We start from the raw sequence: 20,414 nt of genomic DNA, 5'->3' as shown, positions 1-20,414 counted from the left end.
TGGAGAATACTATTGTTTTAAATTGTCACATTTAGTAAATTTGTTAAAAATTCAAACCAATTGGAAGACACTATATTTATAAGATTCTAATTATCACCTTAAAAGAATCTCTCTTCCACACATGCAATTAAATATGATTTTTCTCCCTATTCCAGCCCTATGAGCTACTTTGAGATATTTCTTAGGTCTGTGCTTGTTTTGCCTGTGCAATGAAGTTACCTACCTGTTTTGCAGAAAGCAAGGTTTCCACAACCATCCAGGTTGTTTTGTACAAGGTGACATTAGGCATCCTCTCTCCTTTGTTTACTTTAAGCCTCACCTTCCAAATAATGGTTGTAACTAAGTTTTTTTTTTTTTAAATCTTTTGAAGTGTTGTATCAACTACAATTAAGGCATTAAGGAATCTCCTGACTTGAGGAATATAGACTTCACGGGTATTAACTTAACATGTCTCTTATCAGTTATAAACTATAGAAAAGCCTGGCAGTAGGTCCTGTATTTAAAATATCACTGCTGACAACAAAAACAAAAATAGGATTGTACAGAAATAATTTCAAAAAGAATGATTTCATATTTCTAAGATTTATGTATTTATGTTTGATCATTACCTGTGTGGTTTGGACTAACTTAAGGAGAAAAAAAGAAGTATTTGTTAATACAAATGAACTGATGCTACAATATGTAATTTCAGTTTTAAAATGTTCTCACTCAAAATTTCTGTGTACATCTGACATAATGCTATGAATAGTCCCTAAATAACAGATGTTGGCTCACACAAGTCTTCAACGGCTGGGCAAATGGATGATAACTGTAATCTCAGTACTAGATCATATGCTAAACTGAGATGAATTCAATTGAAAGAGCACTGGGAGTTTGAAGGAAATCCTTGTTTGAAAGTTTGGTGAATTCTAGTCACTGTACTTTAAAAGAGCCAGAGGAAATGAGAAGCCATGTAGACAGAGTGGAGGGAATGGTGTATAGATCTGAAAATGGGGTCTTAGAGGATCAGATAAAGCAGCCAGAGAGAACACAACATATTGTGCTTTGGAGGGATATAATTGGGGTGATGATAAATATAAAAGTAATAGAACAGCATTATCTCTGTAAATCTTAGGAATGAAACTCATTAGTGTTAAGAGAGGAAGGAGCTCGGGCACATTGCAACTTTCTATTGCCCTATGATCAAATGGGAAATCTTAGGCACTTTTAAAAAATTCCTTTTCATGGAGGTCCTTAAGCACTTAGGAATACTATGAAGAGGGTTTTATTATTCTTTTCCTTTCAATTTGGAATCTAAAAATTCAAAATGTATTTTAGTAAATTATTATCCTTGCTTATTTATAATATATGTATTGTTAATAATGTGCAAGTGATGACAGATTTTAAATAAAACCAAGTAAATGAAATTATTCATGAACACAGTGTTGTATAGCTATAAAATGTTGTTAAAGGAATTGTGTCCTTTTTTTTAATCTTGAGGAATTAAATCAGTGCTAAGTCTTTAGAAAAGATATAGTAGACATTCTTAAAGAGGTTGTGTTATTCATCTTCTTGTCTCGTTTTCTTTTTATAGTTGTGATGATGGCTATGCTGGAGCAAGATGTGAAAGAGTTGATGTGTTTTACCTAAGAGGAGATAGAGGGCAGATTTTGGTGATTTGTTTGATAGCAGTTATGGTAATTTTTATCATTTTGGTGATTGGTGTCTGTACATGTTGTCAGTAAGTATTTTAAAATGTAACTACATTTGACAAATTGTATTTTGGTTCCTTCCTTTCTTAACCTCCAAACTTCCTTCCTTTTTTTCCTATACAATTTGATTTTAATTGATCACATTTTAAAGTTTGCCCTTATTTATACTGAAGTATTTATAATAAAGCACACAATACATGATTTCTTTCATTTTATTGATTATAATATTTATGCTATAAAATAGGATTTGTATAAATATTCTGATTTTAAAAATAGGGTGGGTGAAATAGGTGATGGTGGTCAAAAGGTACAGATATCCAATAATAAAGTAAATTTGTCTTAGGGATAAAATGCACAGCATCGTGACTATAGGTCACAGTTATATATATATTTGAAAATCACTAAAAGAGAAGATTATATAAAGGTTTTCATTGAAAGAGCAGTGCATTTTTTCTAATTATGTGTAATGACCAATGTTAACTATTCTGTGATCATTTTAATATATATAATTATGTTTCACACCTAACACTAATACATTATATCAGCTATAACTTAATTTTAAAAGAAGCTATTTAATCCTAACCTCAGTCATTTGATGGAAATTTGTTAGTAGAATCAATAAAATTATCTTTTCTTTTTTTAGAACCCCAATCTTATTTTCTTCAACTTTAATATGATATAATACCTTTGAAAGACAGAAACAAAACACATTATTCTCTTGTCCACATTAAAACAATTAATTTTCTTTCTTTAAAATTTACATTCATAATTTAATTATAAGTTTATAATTATAAGGCTTACAATTTCTAAGTTTTTTAGGGGTGTCATTTCACTTTTAAGTGTGTGTGTGACTACACCTACCACCAAAGTCTGTGCCCTTCCCTCCCCATAACCACCATAGATAGTCGCAATGTCTACCAGATGGTTTGGATACTTTTTTTTTTTGTTGCAAGTTGATTTGTATTCATTATCTATACTTTATATGAGAGAGTAGCCTCACTTATTTACATAGCAAAACTACCTAAAAAGGTATTTTCTTAATGTACCAATTTCTTCCTCTCTTCCTCCCTTTCTCTTTCTTTCTTCCTTTCTTAAATATTTATTTCCTTTTTGTTGCCCTTTTTTTATTGTTGTTGCAGTTATTATTGTTGTTGTTATTGATATCGTCGTTGTTAGATAGGACAGAGAGAAATGGAGAGAAGAGGGGAAGACAGAGAGGGGGAGAGAAAGAGAGACACCTGCAGACCTGCTTCACCGCCTGTGAAGCGACTCCCCTGCAGGTGGGGAGCCAGGGGCTCTAACTGGGATCTTCATGCTGGTCTTTGTGCTTTGTGCCAAGTGCGCTTAACCCGCTGAGCTACCGCCGGACTCCCCCTTTCTTTCTTTCTCTTCTTTCTTTCTTTCTTTCTTTCTTTCTTTCTTTCTTTCTTTCTTTCTTTCTTTCTTTCCTTCTTTCCTTCTCTCTCTCTCTCTCTCTCTCTCTCCTTCCTTTCTTTCTTTCTTTCTTTCTTTCTTTCTTTCTTTCTTTCTTTCTTTCTTTCTTTCTTACCATAGCTCTGCTGAACTCGGCTTATGGTGTTTCAGGGGATTGAATGTGGGACCTCTGAGCCTCAGGCATAAGAGGCTGTTTGCATAACCATTATGCTATCTCCTCCACCCAAGCTTGTCTTGAAGAGAGTTTAGTCTTTCAAAGGTTCCTTTTGGGCTATGGTGCCAGAACAAAGAGTCTCATTATTACTTTCTATATACTATTCTTGGGAGTAAAGCATTAACAGACTAACAGGAGTTTAGAGTATTTGATTTTTGTTCCTGCTATTAAACATAAGACAATTTCTTAATATCCTTAAACTTTATGTTTTGTGAAAAATTTAAGATTAAGTCGGGAACTATATAGTATTCCTTCTAGTTATAATATTGGAAAAATATTCTAAATTTTATCAACTTTTGGGCAAAAATGACTATGATGCCAAGTTTGGTACAGAAGTGAGACTAGGACTATCATTACATCAATTCTGAATTATTCTTTAAGAAACCTAATCTGCAGTTTAGAATATCTAACACATTTTTTAAAAATTAATATACCTAGAAGTTTAACACTATCTAGAGTCTGCCTGTACTTGGTTTTCTCATGACTGTTTCTAATTCATACATTTTTTTCACACCTTAGATACTGTATGCTAGTTTATTTTGTAAAGTGACTTGATCCAAAATTTTTTCTTGTGCTAATCACAATCAGGTATAATGTTTTTGCTGTTCAGGTAGCTATTTTCTATCCATACTGTGTCCTATTATAACTATTATTTTAATCTAGAGAAACTGACGGGTTGAAAGAAATTTAAGATGCCTACCAAGAAAAGAACCTACGCATTTTAACTGTTTAATAGAAACACAGACTCTCTTGATGATGAATTTTATGTCCTTATGAACTAAAAACTCCATACTAATTGATAACATTTTGTTTTCTGAGTCCTCTTAGGAAACACCATAAAAGAAAGAAAAAAGAAGAAGAAATGGAAACTCTGGGTAAAGATATATCTCCAAATAATGAAGATATACAAGAGACTAGTATTGCTTAATGGTAAGTGTAATAAACTTGGTAGATGGGAAACCACTTCCATGGTATTATCTGATAAAGTGGGACTTAACTGCATCTAGTAAGTCATTGGTTGGAGTTTGATTATGTTTAAAAATATCTGAACCTGTAGGTAGTGTGGGAGAAAGCAGAGCTTTTGTGGTGAGTATAGTATTAAGCTACACTTCTTTGATGTTGTGAACAAATGCTTTTTTAAAAAATCTGTAAAATATATGGAAAACAATAGAATTTTAAAATAGAATCTGAAACCAAATAAAATACATTATCTTGATATCTTTTGCATGTGACAAAGATAGGTTTGGGAGAATGGGCTTATGCATATGCATACTTTTTCTAAGCAATCTGCTTTCTAAATCTGTATGGTTATGGTGGATGTTTTACATTTTCTCTCAGTTTTGGACAATGGAAGAAGTATTTTAGTTTATATACCTCACAAAGGCCAAGAATCACAAGTCTCCATAGAAGATCCAATAAAAATATATTTTAAAAAATATATTTATTTTCTCCTTTGTTGCCCTTGTTGTTTTTCATTGTTGTAGTTATTGTTGTTGTTATTGATGTCATCGTTGTTAGATAGCACAGAGAGAAATGGAGAGAGGAGGGGAAGACAGAGACGGCGGGGGGGGGGGGGGAGAAAGACAGACACCTGGAGACCTGCTTCACCACCTGTGAAGCAACTCTCCTTCAGGTGGGGGGGGGGGGGCTTGTGCTTTGTGCCATGTGCACTTAACCTGCTGCGCGACTACCTGACTCCCAATAAAAATATTTTAATGAGGAGACTGGAAGGGTAGTATAGAGCATACCATCAAGAACATTGTGGCTCTTGGAGTCTGGCAATGGCAGTAGACAGTTTCCTTTCCTTCCCTGCAAGTACTGTAGAGAGTGTTGCCTTGGCACTATGGCTGCTCACTATGTGGGACTGTAGCCCTGCATGGAACCTCAGCAAGAAAGGGGGCAGGGAATGTTAAAAAACACAACACAACAAAACATTATCCCTAAACTTTCTCTCTTCCTGCCCTCAGATCTTCAGCAATGCCTTCCAATAGCCAAACCCAAGCAGAATTTGTAGGAAAAATGAGGCTTTGTGATCTAATAGTGTATGTAGCGCCAGCCCCCACAGCAGTGCATAGATACACTCCAGGGGGACATAGGGAGCTGAACTTGGCATGATCAGCTAGTATAGTTTTGGTCGTAATAGCATCAAGCCTAACCAAACTGGTTTAAATGGAAGGAAGGAAGGAAGGAAGGAAGGAAGGAAGGAAGGAAGGAAGGAAGGAAGGAAGGATATTGGCTCACACGAAGTGGCAGAGGGAAGGTAATCTTCATATTTGGTTGAACCAGAGGTTCAAGGAAACATCTCTTTTTCTATTCACTGTTTGACAAGTTAGCTTGGTTCTTGGTTAGTTCCTCATAAGTCATAGCAGAGTTCAGTTGAAACAGGTCACATATGGCAAGAGAGCAATGACTTTCTATAGCTCTTTATGCAATGCAAAGAATCACTATTTCCAGAAACTTCCAATGAACTAATAGGGTAGGATAAATGCTTATCAAGAAATTAGAATGTTCTCCTTACCTTAATGCCAGGATGACACTGATGAACTGAAAACAAGTCTATTTTTTTCATAATGGCATAGTATATTTCATTTCAATGGTCTGCTCTTTTTTTCCCTTTTATTCCTACAGGTTATGAAGGTACTCCCAGGCTGATGGCAAGCTAAAAATGCCTCATTCTTTTGAAAATGGACAGACTTTGCCTCAGGAAAATAGCTAGCAGAAATGAATTTTAAATGATGTATTTTTTGTTTGTAATGTTAATAATGTTTACTACTGTTTTATAATAGTAACAGGTAATGTAATTATTGTTTGACAATTGGGGGAAAACACATTGTTAAATAGGGAATTTTTTTTAAAATTTCTTTTTTGGGGAATTAGTGTTTTACATTCGACAGTAAATACAATAGTTTGTACATGCATAACATTTCCCGGTTTTCCATTTAACAATACAACCCCCACTAGGTCTTCTGTCATCCTTTGTGGACCTGTATCCTCCCCACCCCCACCCAGGAGTCTTTTACTTTGGTGCAGTATGCCACTTCCAGTTCAGGCTCTACTCGTGTTTTCTCTTCTGATCTTGTTTTTCAACTTCTGCCTGAGAGTGAGATCATCCCATATTTAACCTTCTGTTTTTGACTTATTTCATTTAACATGATTTTTTTCAAGGTCCATCCAAGAGCAGTCGAAAGCCACCGTTTTTAATAGCTGAATAGTATTCCATTGTGTATATATACCATGACTTACTCAGCCATTCATCTGTTGTTGGACACCTGGGTTGCTTCCAGGTTTTGGCTTTTACAGATTGTGCTGCTAAGAACATATGTGTACACAGATCTTTTTGGATGGATGTCTTTGGTTCCTTAGGATATATCCCCAGGAGAAGAATTGCAGGATCATAGGGTAGGTCCATTTCTAGCCTTTATAGAGTTCTCCAGACTGTTAAAGAGGGAAATTTTAATGAACTCCTAGGTAAGTTTTATCACCAGCATTGCTGGTTAAGCAAAAAAAGAAACATAGGAATTAGTTTAGCTCTAAGAAATTTAATAAAGCTACTACTTGGTGAACATATAACATATACTAAAAGGTTGATATATATATATATATATATATATATATATATATATCCTTTTAAGAAATTACAAGGTACCTATCATGATTTTTCATTTCCAATATATAGAAACAAATCCAAAGAAATTAATCAGTGTAACCCAGATTTACAAAATTAGGAACTGAAGGACCTAAAATTTGAACCTAGATTTACCCAAACTCATTTTGCTTGGTCAGAACTTAACTTGCTAATATAATACAAGATTTTATACTGAGTTATGTTTCTCCATGACTGAGATACTGAAAGTCATTTTCCTGCAGAGACTCAGAATAGTGAATCTTGGCCTATACATTGTTTTATTAGTGATTTAATAATGATTAACAAGGTTGTAGGACAGGAGGGATACAATTCCATACATTTCCCACCACCAGACTTCCATATCCCATCCCCTCCACTGGGAGGTTCCCTATGCTTTATGCTTTTGGGAGTATGAACTAAAGATCTTTATGGGGTACAGAAGGAGGAAGGTCTGGCTTCTATAATTGCTTCTCCACTGAACATGGGACATTGGCAGGCCAATCCATACCCCCAATGGCCTATATTTCTTTTCCTCATGTTCTCTGTATTGCTGACTTTTGCTACACTTCTTTGTTCCTTTGTATATCTTCAGTGCCACAAATAAATTCTTACATGACTAAAACAAACAAATGTGACCCACAGCTAGGGTAATTGGTAGAAATGGCAAGTAAATGCATGACAGTCTTCACACATAGGTAAGTGTTTATGCTTACTATGTGTACAATCTGGAAATAACTCTATCCCAGCATAATGCTCAGTGACAGTACAGTAGCAACCAGGCAGGAACTGGTTGTGACAACATCCTCATTTTGTTGTTTTAAGCAGCAGTGTCTGTGATTGCTATCAGGTAAATTTGGGTACAGTGGAATCATCACCTTAAATATCTATTATTTGGGATCATCATTCCAAATGCTTCTTCAATGCAAGAAAGACTTTCTTAAACTTGAAATGGCTAAATCTCCATTTACCCAATATTCTACAGAACATGAAACTTTTTAACCTTGAATCAGTGGATAATTTACAAAACCAATGCAAAATGATCGCCAAGTTGCTATTCTTTGCTTCTTGTGCCTATGAGCAAATTTACTATTATTTCTAGGATCTCTGTAAATTTTCCTTTTCAAGTGTAGACTCCATACACAAAGTGAAAAATCTAAACAAGTAGAATTTTTTTTTTAATCAGGTTAACTGGTTATTTTCATTACTTCACTTTAGTCACCACATGAGAAAAAACAGAGCAAGGCATTATAAAAGTTTAGATGAAATGTGTGGCTGTGTGGCTAGCAGCCAGATTCAGTCCCTTATACTCCATATTTTTTCTCTAGCTCTTCGACTTGGTCGTTTTAAGCTTTCATGGCATCTTCCTTGGAAGTTCCTTTTATCTCATTCCAGGAGTCCCACTTGGTCTTGCCTTTTAAGTCCCACATCCCAGCTTGTTCTGTATTCACATCACCTACAGTTGCTTGTTTGTAGCGGCTGTAGATGAACAGCATCTCCTCATCGTTTGGTTTGGTCTTGAAGTTCTTCACCTCCTCAGCAGCTTTTTCAAAGTCAGTCGGAGACATGCTGGCAGTGATGCAGCCGAGGACTGAGTGAAGACTGAGGAGGCGGCGGTGTGCATAGAGCAGGGACAGCTCCAGAGCCAACTGGCAGCGCTTTCAAGAAGTAGAATTTTGTGTCATCTCCTACTACACAGTGTCTACAGTGATACTGGTTATGTTTATATATAACACAAAAATATCAGTAGTTTATATTTATATGTAGCTATGAATCAAGTCAAACTGATGATTTTTTTAAGTCTTTTTTTTTTCCCTTCCTAACTTAGTGGCCATCTTTGGATAGGATTATAACCAATGAATCCATTTTGTGTGTACTTTATTTTCAAAAGTTTCCAGGGCTCATTCTTGAATCTCCCTGGACTTTACTTCTTGACTGAATAATCTTCATTGGTACTAAGTTACTTAGGGAAAGCACTTGTTAAAGCATTAAAAAACAAAAAAAAAATATATTGTAAATATTTTTTCCCTGAATTGAAGTTGGTTTACCAATGTACTCTGACAAATCAATTCAGTCTTGGGATCTTATTTTTATTTAAAAATGCTAAATATGTTATTGAAATTCATTAGGTTTGATGTCAAGGAAAAAAAACGTAAATTTTATGTCCTTACAGAACATCACTTATAATTAGTTTACATGTATTAAATGATCTCGTTTATGTAAACTGTCAATATTATGGTGTAATAAAATATATTTTTAAAACAGAACTAATGTAAGCTTACTGAGGAATTTTGTATTGGTATTTTGATGGAAATAAATGTATTATTTCTTTTAAGACTTTCTATTTAAAGAGACTCATTCATACATTTGAAATATGGTTCAGGAATGGCTTCACTGGCTTCCATGTGTAAGGTCCTTAGCTCAATCCCTAGCACTACATGTACAAAAGAGGTGCTCTTGGGCCGGTTGATGGCGTACCTAGTTGAGCACATATGTTACAATGTGCAGGGACCCAGGTTCAAGCCCCCAGTCCCCACCTGTAGGCGGAAAGCTTTGTGAGTGGTGAATCAGGGTTGCAGGTGTCTCTCTGTCTTTCTCCCTCTCAATTTCTGCCTGTCTCTAGCTAATAAATAAATAAATATGAAAAAAATTAAAAAGAGGTGCTCTAGCTTCTGGTCAACCTGAAGGAGAGGGGGAAAGGGGTACGTGTTTATCTAGTATTGACAATAAAATAGAACAGAGTAAAAAACCTGTCCTGTCTTCAGCTTGGATGGATCCAGATTGCTTCAGGCCCCCTGAGCAGAGGCAGCTGATTGTTGAGAAAATAAAGCAAAAAAAAAAAAAAAAAAAAACCCTCTGGCAGTCTTTCCCTGTCTCAATAAGGCTCTGCTTGGTGGAATATTTCTAAGTGGAATTGGCCACTTAGAAAGAAGATAGGCCAGGGGTTTCAGAAAGGAATAGAATTAGAATGAATGACACCCCCTGGTGGGACAGGAATTTTGGTAAAGAAAGAAGCTCAGCAGGGGAGCCTGCTAGGAGCAGATTTCTGGCACCCAGGGACTGGTTATGGGGGTGGGGGGCTGTCAGGGGTGCACTTCGGGTATAGCAGTTAAAAAAATTTTTTTTCCTTTCTTTTTACTCTATTTTCTAACCCAAATTGAGTTATAGTCACCTCCTTGGTGTCACCGCTAGGACTCCTTATTGACTATCCTGCTAAAGGCAAAAAATCCTACTGTTTCTAGTAGATGTTGTCGGAGCTCAAGTCACTAGCAGCTTCTCATTCCACCATCTTCCGGAATCTCCCCGATCTATTCTCTTCTTATCCCTCAAACTTGAAAAACCAGTAGTTCGTGATTTGCTAATTTCTCTTCTTTTTCTGTCAATAATTACTGAGTCCAGTGACCAGGATCCGTGCTCTAGCTTCTGTATCTTTTTCTCTCTCCTTCACTGTCTGTACATGTATCTCATGTGGAACTCCCATATGTGATAATTTTTTTAAATAATAAGGGCCAGGGATATGACATGCAAAAGACTTCTATGCCTGAAGCTCAAAGATCCCTGGTCCAATCCCTGAGCAGTGCTCTAGTTGGAAAAAAAAAAATGTTAAATTCAAAAAAAGAATAAAGTAAATACATTTTAAATGGTCCATTCTGGCCATAGATTTATTTATAAACTGAAAACTTGAGAGTGTGGTGGATACCTCTAAAACTGTCTGTCTAAAAGTCTGGTCACATCTTTGAAACTCACTAGTGACAACAGTGACAACATTTAGTAATTCCAAGATGAGCATTTAATGAACTTGTGCCAATTTGGGTAATTCTAGAAGGATCTGGAACTTGAACTGAAGTTCACCTCTTTGTGCTTTCTGGAGTATAAAAATGTGTATTTTGATGTTGACATTCCAACTTTGATTAGTGTAGTTCAGGATAACAAAAGAAGGAAGATCAAAAAAGATTGGAGATGTGACACAAACTTCCTTATGGCCATGATGTGTATCCTCTAAGATTAGCTTCATTCTGCTCCCATTGTGGGCTCCATGAAATAAGTCAGTATACTTACAATATATTTCTAATTTAAGTTATACAAGTTTGGGTTTCTGTAACCTGGAGACAAGATCTACTTTGATATATCATCAGATTTTGGGCAATAGTTTCTTTTTCTTTTCTTTTCTTTTCTTTTTTTTCTTTTCTTTTCTTTTCTTTTCTTTTCTTTTCTTTCCTTTTTTTAATTTGACAAGACAGAAAGAAATTGAGGGAGGGAGATAGAGAACACCTGCAGAGGGAGATAGACATCTGCAGACCTGCTTCACAATTTATGAAGTTTTCCCCCTGCAGGTGGGAAATGGGGACTCATCCAGGTCACATGGTAATATGTGCACTTAACTGGCTGCACCACTGCCCAGCCCATCCCACCTCCCCACCAAGTTTCTTAATGGAGAAATGATTTCATCTGTGAAACAAAATAACAAACCATGACTTTCAAATAATATCTTCAGTTCTACTAGAGAAACGTCTAGTAAAATATGACCCCCCCTTAGGAAGTTTACAGTTTAGTAGAGGAACAACCGCTCACTGATAATTTCAATACAACTCAGTATTCTGAGAAGTATTATGGGATCACAGAACAGAATGGCTTAGTTTAGAAGTAATTCCAGAGTTCCTGAAAAAGATTACAGTAGAACTGATGAATAGTACTGAAACATAAAGGCTTCTATTCCAAATCCTGAATAAGGTCATGTAGTTCCTGACTCCTCCTCAAATTCTACAGAATTTCTTGGAAATTTCAAGCAATGGAGGGACCAATAGATATTGGTACAAGGAATATGAGAATAGAAGCTATCAAAACTTCCTTCTTTATTCCAGACTATCCTGACTGTGACAGGATAAAGCAGATGTGTGTGGCATCTGTGAGAGGAGGTGTTTTTGGTTCTAGTATTAATAAATGATAGACTGAAATGGGATGGAGCTTTTCATTTCATTCCTGGTATCATGGATTATGTAGGTCTTTCATATTTTCCTTATATCAATGTTTGTGGTATAGGCACACTATCAAGGGAAGTCAAATGTTCTGGGTTAAATAGCTGGCTGTTTGGATAAAGATCTGGCTTGTGCAAAATTTTATGGAAAAAGCCCAGTTTGTATATCTGTGCCTACAGCATTAAGTTATTGTCCTTTTTTTTAAAGTAAAGGTTTGTTTGTTTATTATTTATTTACTTATTTGTTATAGTAGAGAGAGGGAAAGAGGACAGAAATACTGCTCAGTTCTGGCATAAAGTCATGTTGAGGAATGAATCTTTGGTCTCTGAGGCCTCAGGCATGCCAGTTGGTGCTCTAATAGTCCAACCTACTATTTTATAGAGAATTTTATTTTAGCATCTTCTTCATATACTTTGTTATAAGAGCATAAACATATTAGAAATTCTTATTATTCATTCATTAACATATTACATATTTACTATCAACTACGTAGGGTTCTAAGACTATATCAGTGAAAAAAATAGTTTAAAAATATCTGACTTCATGAAACTTACTCTAGATGATACAGTCTTTTGTAAGCATAGAATTTAAAATCAGGTCTAAGCAAGAAGTTCTGTTATTCAGAGGACACTATAATAAGATTTCTACTTTCTTCTCCTCCCCCCCCCTTTTTTTTTTTGGTCACAAGGGTTATTGCTGGAGCTTGGTTCCAGTATTAGGAATCCATTGCTCCCAGTGACTATTATTTCACCTTTCTATTTTTATTGGATAGAACAGAGAGAATATGAGAAGGGAGTGGGTGATAGACAGGGACAGAGGAAGATAGACACCTGCAGGCCTGCTTTACCACTTGTGAAGTGTCACTACTACAGGTGGAGAGGGGGGCTTGAACCCAGATCCTTGAGTATAGTAATGCTCATCTGGGTGTGTAACTTCCCAGGCCCCTATAATTAGACTTTTAATTACTATCTTGGAGCATGAAACTCAAGATAAGCATTCACAGAGAAGCCAGTATGTGTTAGAATTAGCACATTTCCCTCACCTTGACATAATTTACATATTTGCATAATGACTGTCAAGAAAAAAAGATTTTTCTCTTAACAGAAATCTTGACTTGTACATTTTCTTTTTGTTATGACTAATGGGCATCTGCTTTTCTTCAAAGACTCTTCTGTGCTTCAAAGCATTTTCCTGCAAAAGAACCTGTTTCCATGTGACCTGTGGGGAGCCACATGTGCCTTCAAGGTTGCTATTGGCATGATCACAGAGTCTTTGTTCACAGCGTGCCCCAAGGAACAAGGGACCCCCGTGAAGGACTTCATTAGAGAACCACAGCAGAAATTGCTAGCTAGTGAACTCAAGGAGACAGGCACTGAGGCAAGGTGCTCCAGGAACTCAAGGAGACGGGCACGAAGACAAGGTGCTCCAGGAACTCAAAGAGACGGCTGATTTCAGTCCAGGACTCAGGCAGTGAGTTTTAAGACTAACAGACACTTTCTTTCTCTCTCCACTTTGGCAATTCGCGAAAAAATTGACCTTGTCAGTGCAACTGATGGATTCTGGCCAGAGCTACTCTCCGGTGATTCCTGAAGGCCTGACTTGCGACATTCTAGTAGCAGCGGCCAGACAGGCAACACCCCCTCTTGACTGAATGAATGCCTTGTTATGAATGCTTGTATGCGTGTTGTGGGCCTCACAGTCACTAGACAACGGGGCGTGATTGGGCTCCCAACCTGCGTGTCCGTGGAGTCATCTCAGCTCAGTGGAGATTCTCAAACCTGTTGAGACCGAGGTCGGGATTTATACAGCCACTCCTAAGTTAAGACTCCTTAAGGTCCCACGAGGAGCCCAGCCAGGCGAGCACAGTTGATTGTCACCCTTTGAGGTGCCAGTTCTTTTTCAATATCCTTTCTTGTGTATCTTTTCTTCCTCCCCCACTAACTCTAATATGGGACAAGATCTGAGTCAACATGAAAAATTTGTTGATGGGCTTAAAGATGCTTTAAAGACATGAGGGACAAAAGTTAAAGAGAAAGATTTAATTAAGTTTTTTAAGTTTCTCTCTGAAGTCTGCCCCTGGTTTCCCCAAGAGGGATCTATTGATGAAAAAAGGTGGAAAAGAGTAGGAGATGCAATAAAAGAGTACTATGACCTTTTGGGACCAGAAAAAGTCCCTGTTACTACCTTTTCTTATTGGAATCTTATAATTGAAGTAATTAGAGTCAGACCCTGACCCTGAGAGATTACAGAACTTATTAATAATGGAGAAGTCCTTCTTTCTAAAGATCTGCCAGCTAAAGATATGGGCTTACCTCCTACTCCTTCACAGGGAGCCATAGAAAGTGTCCATAAACTTCCCAATGACCTCCCCCCCGATCTAATTTCCTTAGATAGTGAAGACAATTTGTCTATTAAATCTAACACAAAACATATTAAAAAATCCCCTATTACTGAGGAGGCCTGGATTAATTCCAACCTTGATTTTGACATAAAAGCTAATCCTAAATATAAAAAAGCCATTCCCCCTGCAACACCCACAAAAACTACCTGGCCCAGGACATGTAAAATCTACCATGTTAAATCAGATAGTGAACTCTCTGATGAGGACTGGGCAACACTAGATGATCAGGCAGTATGCTACCATAATCCTGACTGGCCACCTCTTCTAGAAACAAAAACCCGACCACCCCCTTATGTGCCACCCCCTCCTTCAGCTCCCTCCCCTATTTCTCAACCCATTGATAACAACAAAAATTATTGGCAAAGATAAATTTATTTAAAGAACAGAAAAAATTAGAGACTGAACACCAAGAGTTAGTCATTCAGCTCAATAATATTAAAACTAGCCAGCCAAAAAGATCCAGCTTTTTTCCTCTGGCTGCCACCAGAGCTTTCAGAAAGCATTAAACCAGTTCTGAGTGAGATCTTATCTGGCTAGCAAGCTATTCTTTAAAAAAAGAAAGAAATCAATCAAACAAGACATTCTCTCTAACTTAAAAGCTATTAATAAGAGAACCAGCACACACTTTTGATAGAAAGTTAATGATTTGTTTTCTTTAAAAATCTAAAATGTACCTTAGCCCAGAAAAGAACTTCCAAAGATTTTTCTCCACACGTGGCAGTAAACTAAGCCCACCTGTTCCGTCTGTGCAGCCAATCACATCACAGAGCTACTGCTTCACAGATTGGCAAAGACTTCAGTCAATCATTCCCCATATCCACACCCACCCCTCCTGGGGGGGAGTGGCTGTGAGCTAAAAATCCAAAAACCTCTTTTCAAAGGGAAAAATTTCTTTTCACCAAGAATGTCTGTTTTAAGTCTGTGTGCTAACCTTGTTTTCATTAATGTGTGTTAACCCCTAAGTAACTAAAGTTTATTTTAAGTTTTAAATAAGATTTAGTTAAACTAAATGTGATTTTAAAGATCCCGACTCATAGAGTTGGCACACCTTTACCAGACTAGAATATAGGACAGTTTCGTTCTTCTGATAGCTAATATCAGCATCAATTCATTAGTTAAAGATTTTCTGAGATCTCTAGGCATGGTAAGACACCTCTGCAGTCTCTCTCACTCTTATGAGAATTCTAAATCTTACCAGCACCCCAATACCAACTGCCACTGTTTGTAACAAATTTCATGCTTAGACTAGCTTTCTAATAACCCAGTCTGGGTAGAACAGTGGCCTTGCCAAGAAAAAAGGGTTAAACGTGGTATTCTTGGCCTGATAAAAATTTTTTATTTGGCAGATGTGATTCAACAAAATTATTTAGTGTAAAATTGTCATCTAAAAGAAATGTAACAGTAAAAATTTATTTTTGAACATTTCAGCTGTTAGGTTTATCAGCCTTTTAAGTTACCTATCCAAATCAAAGTGAAAGATCAATTAAGTTGTGTACCCACCCTTCTTCATAGCTTCCCTAAGGGTGTGATAGCTTTGTGATAAGCAAAGATCCTAACAAACAAAGTTTAACATTTTACTTAAAATTGTTTAAGTGATTTCAAAAAAAAAAGAAAGAAAAAAAAAAAAGAGTTTCCAACACAGTTCTTATGTGGTAACATAAAGGTAAAAATTCATTTGCTAAGGCAGCTAAAGATTTAAAGTAAAAGTCTTAAGTATTTAACGTGACAATTCTTCATCTCCAAATTGATATGCAAATTATCTATGTATTTAACTGAAAAAGTTCCAGTACATTTTGGAGGGCCCCCAAAATGCCCTGTGAACTGTTTTGTGGATATTGGTCCACAATAAATTTGGCATTTGTCTGACACTGGAGATGTTTTGAGAAGCATTGTCACTAATGTGTGTTAACTCATTAAGTAATTAGAGTTTGTTTAAAGTTTAAAGAAAAATTTAGTTAAACTAAATTTGGTTTAGAGATCCTGGTTATAGGAATTGCTACAGGAGGTTAAAAAGATAACTTTTAAATTTATGCTGTTTGAAATTCAAACAGAGCCTCTAAATTAAGTGTCACACACCAAAGATATGTCTTCTGTGTGGCAAATGGCAGAAAGGCTATTGATATGTAAAAGTTTTCAAATACCTTCTCAACTAAAGAGGCAAAACTGGCCTGGGTGAGTGAAAGATAACACAATGGTTATGTTTATGCCTGAGGATGTTGCTCTGATAAATGAGATGTGTAAAAGTTTTTTTTTTAATAAAACTTATCAAATATATATAGAGCTGTCTATCTGTAGAGCTATATAGCCAACCTTTTATTACATTTTATTTAAAAGTGTGCACCTAGTTTCCCTGAGAAAGAACTCTAGATATTAAAACATAAGAGAGACTAGGTAAGAAGTTGAGAGAGTTTTATGTCTGATACAGATGAAAATGTTCTGGTTAAAACTTTTTACTTTGAAATTGTTAAAGAGATTTTTTTATCTTACTCATGAGTTAGTTACTTTTGCTTTCACAATGACTTGCTCCTTCTGATAAAGTTGTTACTGAGATAACTCCCCTATTTAGAAAGACTACAAAAATTATTATCAAATAATTGGCTTTTGAGAGTACATATTCTACATGTCAAACTTTAATTAGTTCTTTTAGAGAGTAAAAAATTATCTGGTTTGTTTTAAGACACTGTCAGAGGTTTGTTCTTGATAAATTAAGTTAATACATGGTGTTTCTGGTCTGATAGATTTATTTTGGCAAATCCTGATTTAACAAAATTATTATTTTGAACATTTAAGCTATGAGGTTTTATTTTAGCCTTTTAAGTTGCCATATTAGAGTTCTAAGGGGCAAAATCTATTAAGATTTTTATATCTATGCTTAGTCATGATAGCTTTGTGATGAGTAAAGATCTTAGTAAACTAAGTTATAATAGTGTGCTTAAACTGTCTAAACAGTTTAAAATAATGCTAAAAAATGGTAAACATTTTTATGTCAACACATTAGGTATTGACTTTCTATAACATACTGGTATATTTTAATAAAGAGCCTTCTAAAATAATATGAAGGAACTCAAGCCAATTCTAACCATTAGATCATCAATTGTAGTAAACTTCTAACTTGGTACAAGTTTTCTTCCTAAGTAAATGACCAACTGCCCATATGGTAAGATTTAAAACTAAACATTTTTCTTTTTTATTTATGGGTGTGTGGTGACTCCTAAAGTCACTCATATCCTAAAATTTTTCTCATTTTTTTACAAGCCTCTTAAATTTTAACGCTTGACCTGCCATAGTGAGAGCACTTTACTGGCTCCTGCATTAAGTTCCTGCTATTCCGACTTTTAAGATTAATCCCCATTGATAAAAGCCAATGCTCTCTGCCAGATTGATGTAATTCACCTGCCCATGTTTAATAAACAAAAACATTTTTTTCTCTCAATTGTACTTTTTCTAAATTTATGTGGGCTACAGCTCAAACAATAAAAAGCTCAAAAACCTTATGACCCATATGCTTTCCTGTTTTGCTTCAATAGACATCCAATCCATGTATTTTTGTTTCCTTTAGAACATTACTCTCATTACAATATTCCCTATACTCTAACCCATAAGCTCAATTAATAAAGATAAAAAAGAAGGGGAATGCACCCCCCAATATTCAGTTGGCTAAAGTGTCAATGAAGAAACTATACTAAACCTTCTTAACATTTACAAAAACTCCAATTGTCTATTTATTGTATCTCATTGGCAAAGCCACCCACTCTTCCAGTCATAGAGACATATTTTTTTTCTTTTTTTATTTTTTTTCAACACTAGATGTCCATGTTTGTTTTCCTTTTATTATGGTGGATGATATTATTGCTCTTGCAAAATCCACAGAGTCCCTTTTGACAAGTCCTTACCACAAAAGATGCCATGGCAGCATATACTCCAGCTAACATCATCAGCCTATTCAAGTCTTTTCTTTCTGCTGACCTACCACTGCTGACTTCTGTTGTTGAGTGTGGGCCGCGGAGAAGAGAGAGAAGAGGGGTCTGGAGCGAAGAGGAAACACAAATCTTTATTTGCACTGGCACCTCAGAGTTGGGTGCTAGAGAAGCAGGTTGGGCCACGTGGAGGTAGTGAAAGTGGCCGCCTCACACAGTAACCTTTCCTGCGTCTGAACACCAGAGTGAAGCACTGGCAAGAGAACGAGGTGTGGAAAATGAAGGGTTTTTATAGGAGTAGCTTTTACGAGAATGGGAAGGGGGAGGAGTAACCATAGCACTCCAAGATAGGATGATAACTCTCGTGAGAATGGGAGGGGGGAGGAGTAACCAAAGCACTCCAAATATCGCGGGGATATAGACAATGTCCTGAGGGCATAACATGGTGGAACAGGCACTCCCAGAATGTCTCAACTCTCATGGGAACTAGTAGCCTGAGGGGAAAACATGGCAGATGTGAATGCATCTGCACAATTTCACAGCAGACTTCAATTCCTCTTTATACAAATGCCATTGGCTCTGACTTCATCCTTACATATTTATTGACCTCTCACTTTTCTCCCAATATTCCTCATGTTCAAGGAACCTCACCTTGACTTCTAATGTGTATGCACCTCCTCTGTGTTTTGGTACAACACCACCCTATATTTTCATGTCAATTCTTCTCTACCTGGAATCTTGCCTCCTAGTTTCACTTGTTCCATAGCTGACCCTCTATGAAGAAGAAAAATTTCATCAGTTGGCGCTGACGACCACCAGAGGACCAGACGTGCTGTGTTTCTTCTCCTGGACATCACATCCACTAACTGCTTCCCTTAAACTTGCTGGTGGTGTGGTAGGACACTCTATATATTCCTCCCATGAATTTTCTGACAAATTACAACAGGTTATAGACTCCACCACAGTCTTGAGTCACTACAGAGACAGATTACATCCCTAACAAAAGTTACCTTACAAAACAGAGGAGCCCTTCACCTGCTTACTGCGGGGGGGGGGGGACCTGCTTAGCCCTACAAAAAGAATGTTGCTTTTACATTAATGAATCAGGGATCATAGAAGAAAATGTTAAAAACCTACAAACACTCAGTCGAGAACTACAAAATAGATATGATCCCACCTCTTCATACCAATGGATAAATTCCCCCTTCCTTACCTGGCTACCCTCAGTTGTGGAACCCTTGCTTGTTTTATTTCTTCTGCTCACAGTAGGTCCTATAATTCTAAACAAGCTCATGTCCTTTTTGAGACAACAGATCGATGCTATAAAGATGCAACCTATACAAGTTCACTATCATAGGCTGGACATGGCAGAAAATGGAGTTGCTGTGGAGGATTTGGCCCCCTCCGTCAGAACATCCACCATGAAGAGGGCTGGCTAGCCAATGACGGGTAAAGGGGAAACTAGTGCTGTCCAGTCTACCTAAGACAGGGTACCTGGTACTACTAGGCAAAAAATGACCAGGTGTTCCAATGACGGGTAAGACGGAAGGCTGATCCCCAACCTAAGACAGGCACAGCCCACCTGGCCACAAAATAAATTCCGCCAAACATCAAAACATGCATATATATATATATATATGGAAGGGGGACATGTGGGGAGCCACATGTGCCCTCAAGGTTGCTGTTGGCATGACTACAGAGTCTTTGTTCACAGATGGCCTTGCTTAAAAGTTAAGTTCCTGCTTCTTTACACCTTAGAGTCTTTGTTCACAGACAAGATAAGTTCCTGTCTCCCAATTCCACTTCCCCATCAATCACCCAGGACCTTCCAGATAAGGGCTGATTACCATAACAACATACCACTTCAATCAACAGTCCCCAGCTGCTAACTCCCCCCTTGCCCCAGCCTTAAAAACAGCATCTTTGGTGCTAATAAACAGACTTGATCAGAATCTTGACTTATCTCATTTCTCTCATGTCTTGTCCCCATTTTCCCTCCTGTCCTTGTCCTCACTCCCTTCCCTAGGTTAACCCACATTGAAGGTCCCGCGGGATGGGACAGTGACCATCTTTAGCAACTGTACATAATGTCAGAACATATCATGCAAATAGATTATTTTTGTCTGTTTGCTAATGTTACTGGATCATGGCTATGTGTA

The 20,414-nt window shown here is 36.8% G+C and overlaps 2 protein-coding genes across 9 annotated transcripts in view; one reads left to right on the top strand and one right to left on the bottom strand.

Annotated features, from left to right (window-relative positions):
• The window catches only part of BTC (betacellulin), a 543,453-nt gene that overhangs the window by 42,557 nt on the left and 480,482 nt on the right, over nucleotides 1-20,414 (top strand). For 4 of the 8 annotated variants that reach the window (XM_060187871.1, XM_060187870.1, XM_016186750.2 and 1 more), the window contains 3 exons: nucleotides 1,574-1,720; nucleotides 4,159-4,269; nucleotides 5,968-6,296. In XM_060187871.1, the coding sequence (XP_060043854.1) occupies nucleotides 1,574-1,720; nucleotides 4,159-4,267 (256 nt within the window). In that variant the 3' untranslated portion in view covers nucleotides 4,268-4,269; nucleotides 5,968-6,296. Of the gene's footprint in view, nucleotides 1-1,573; nucleotides 1,721-4,158; nucleotides 4,270-5,967; nucleotides 6,297-20,414 lie in introns of those variants that run through there. The other 4 variants (XR_009549001.1, XM_060187867.1, XM_060187869.1 and 1 more) reach the window with 4 other exon arrangements.
• LOC132537537 (acyl-CoA-binding protein-like) lies at nucleotides 8,267-8,529 on the bottom strand. The gene has a single exon (XM_060187873.1). It carries the CDS (start codon nucleotides 8,527-8,529, stop codon nucleotides 8,308-8,310), a length of 222 nt encoding a protein of 73 aa, XP_060043856.1. The 3' UTR covers nucleotides 8,267-8,307.

Source organism: Erinaceus europaeus, chromosome 3, assembly GCF_950295315.1.
Source record: "Erinaceus europaeus chromosome 3, mEriEur2.1, whole genome shotgun sequence".
NCBI lineage: Eukaryota > Metazoa > Chordata > Mammalia > Eulipotyphla > Erinaceidae > Erinaceus > Erinaceus europaeus.
Note: the sequence above shows the minus strand (reverse complement) of the source record. Positions and strands in the feature narration are given on the sequence as shown.

Bases quoted from the DNA above. Each gene is read 5' to 3' on its own strand.
- LOC132537537 (XM_060187873.1), bottom strand. From the start codon at position 8,529: ATGTCTCCGACTGACTTTGAAAAAGCTGCTGAGGAGGTGAAGAACTTC.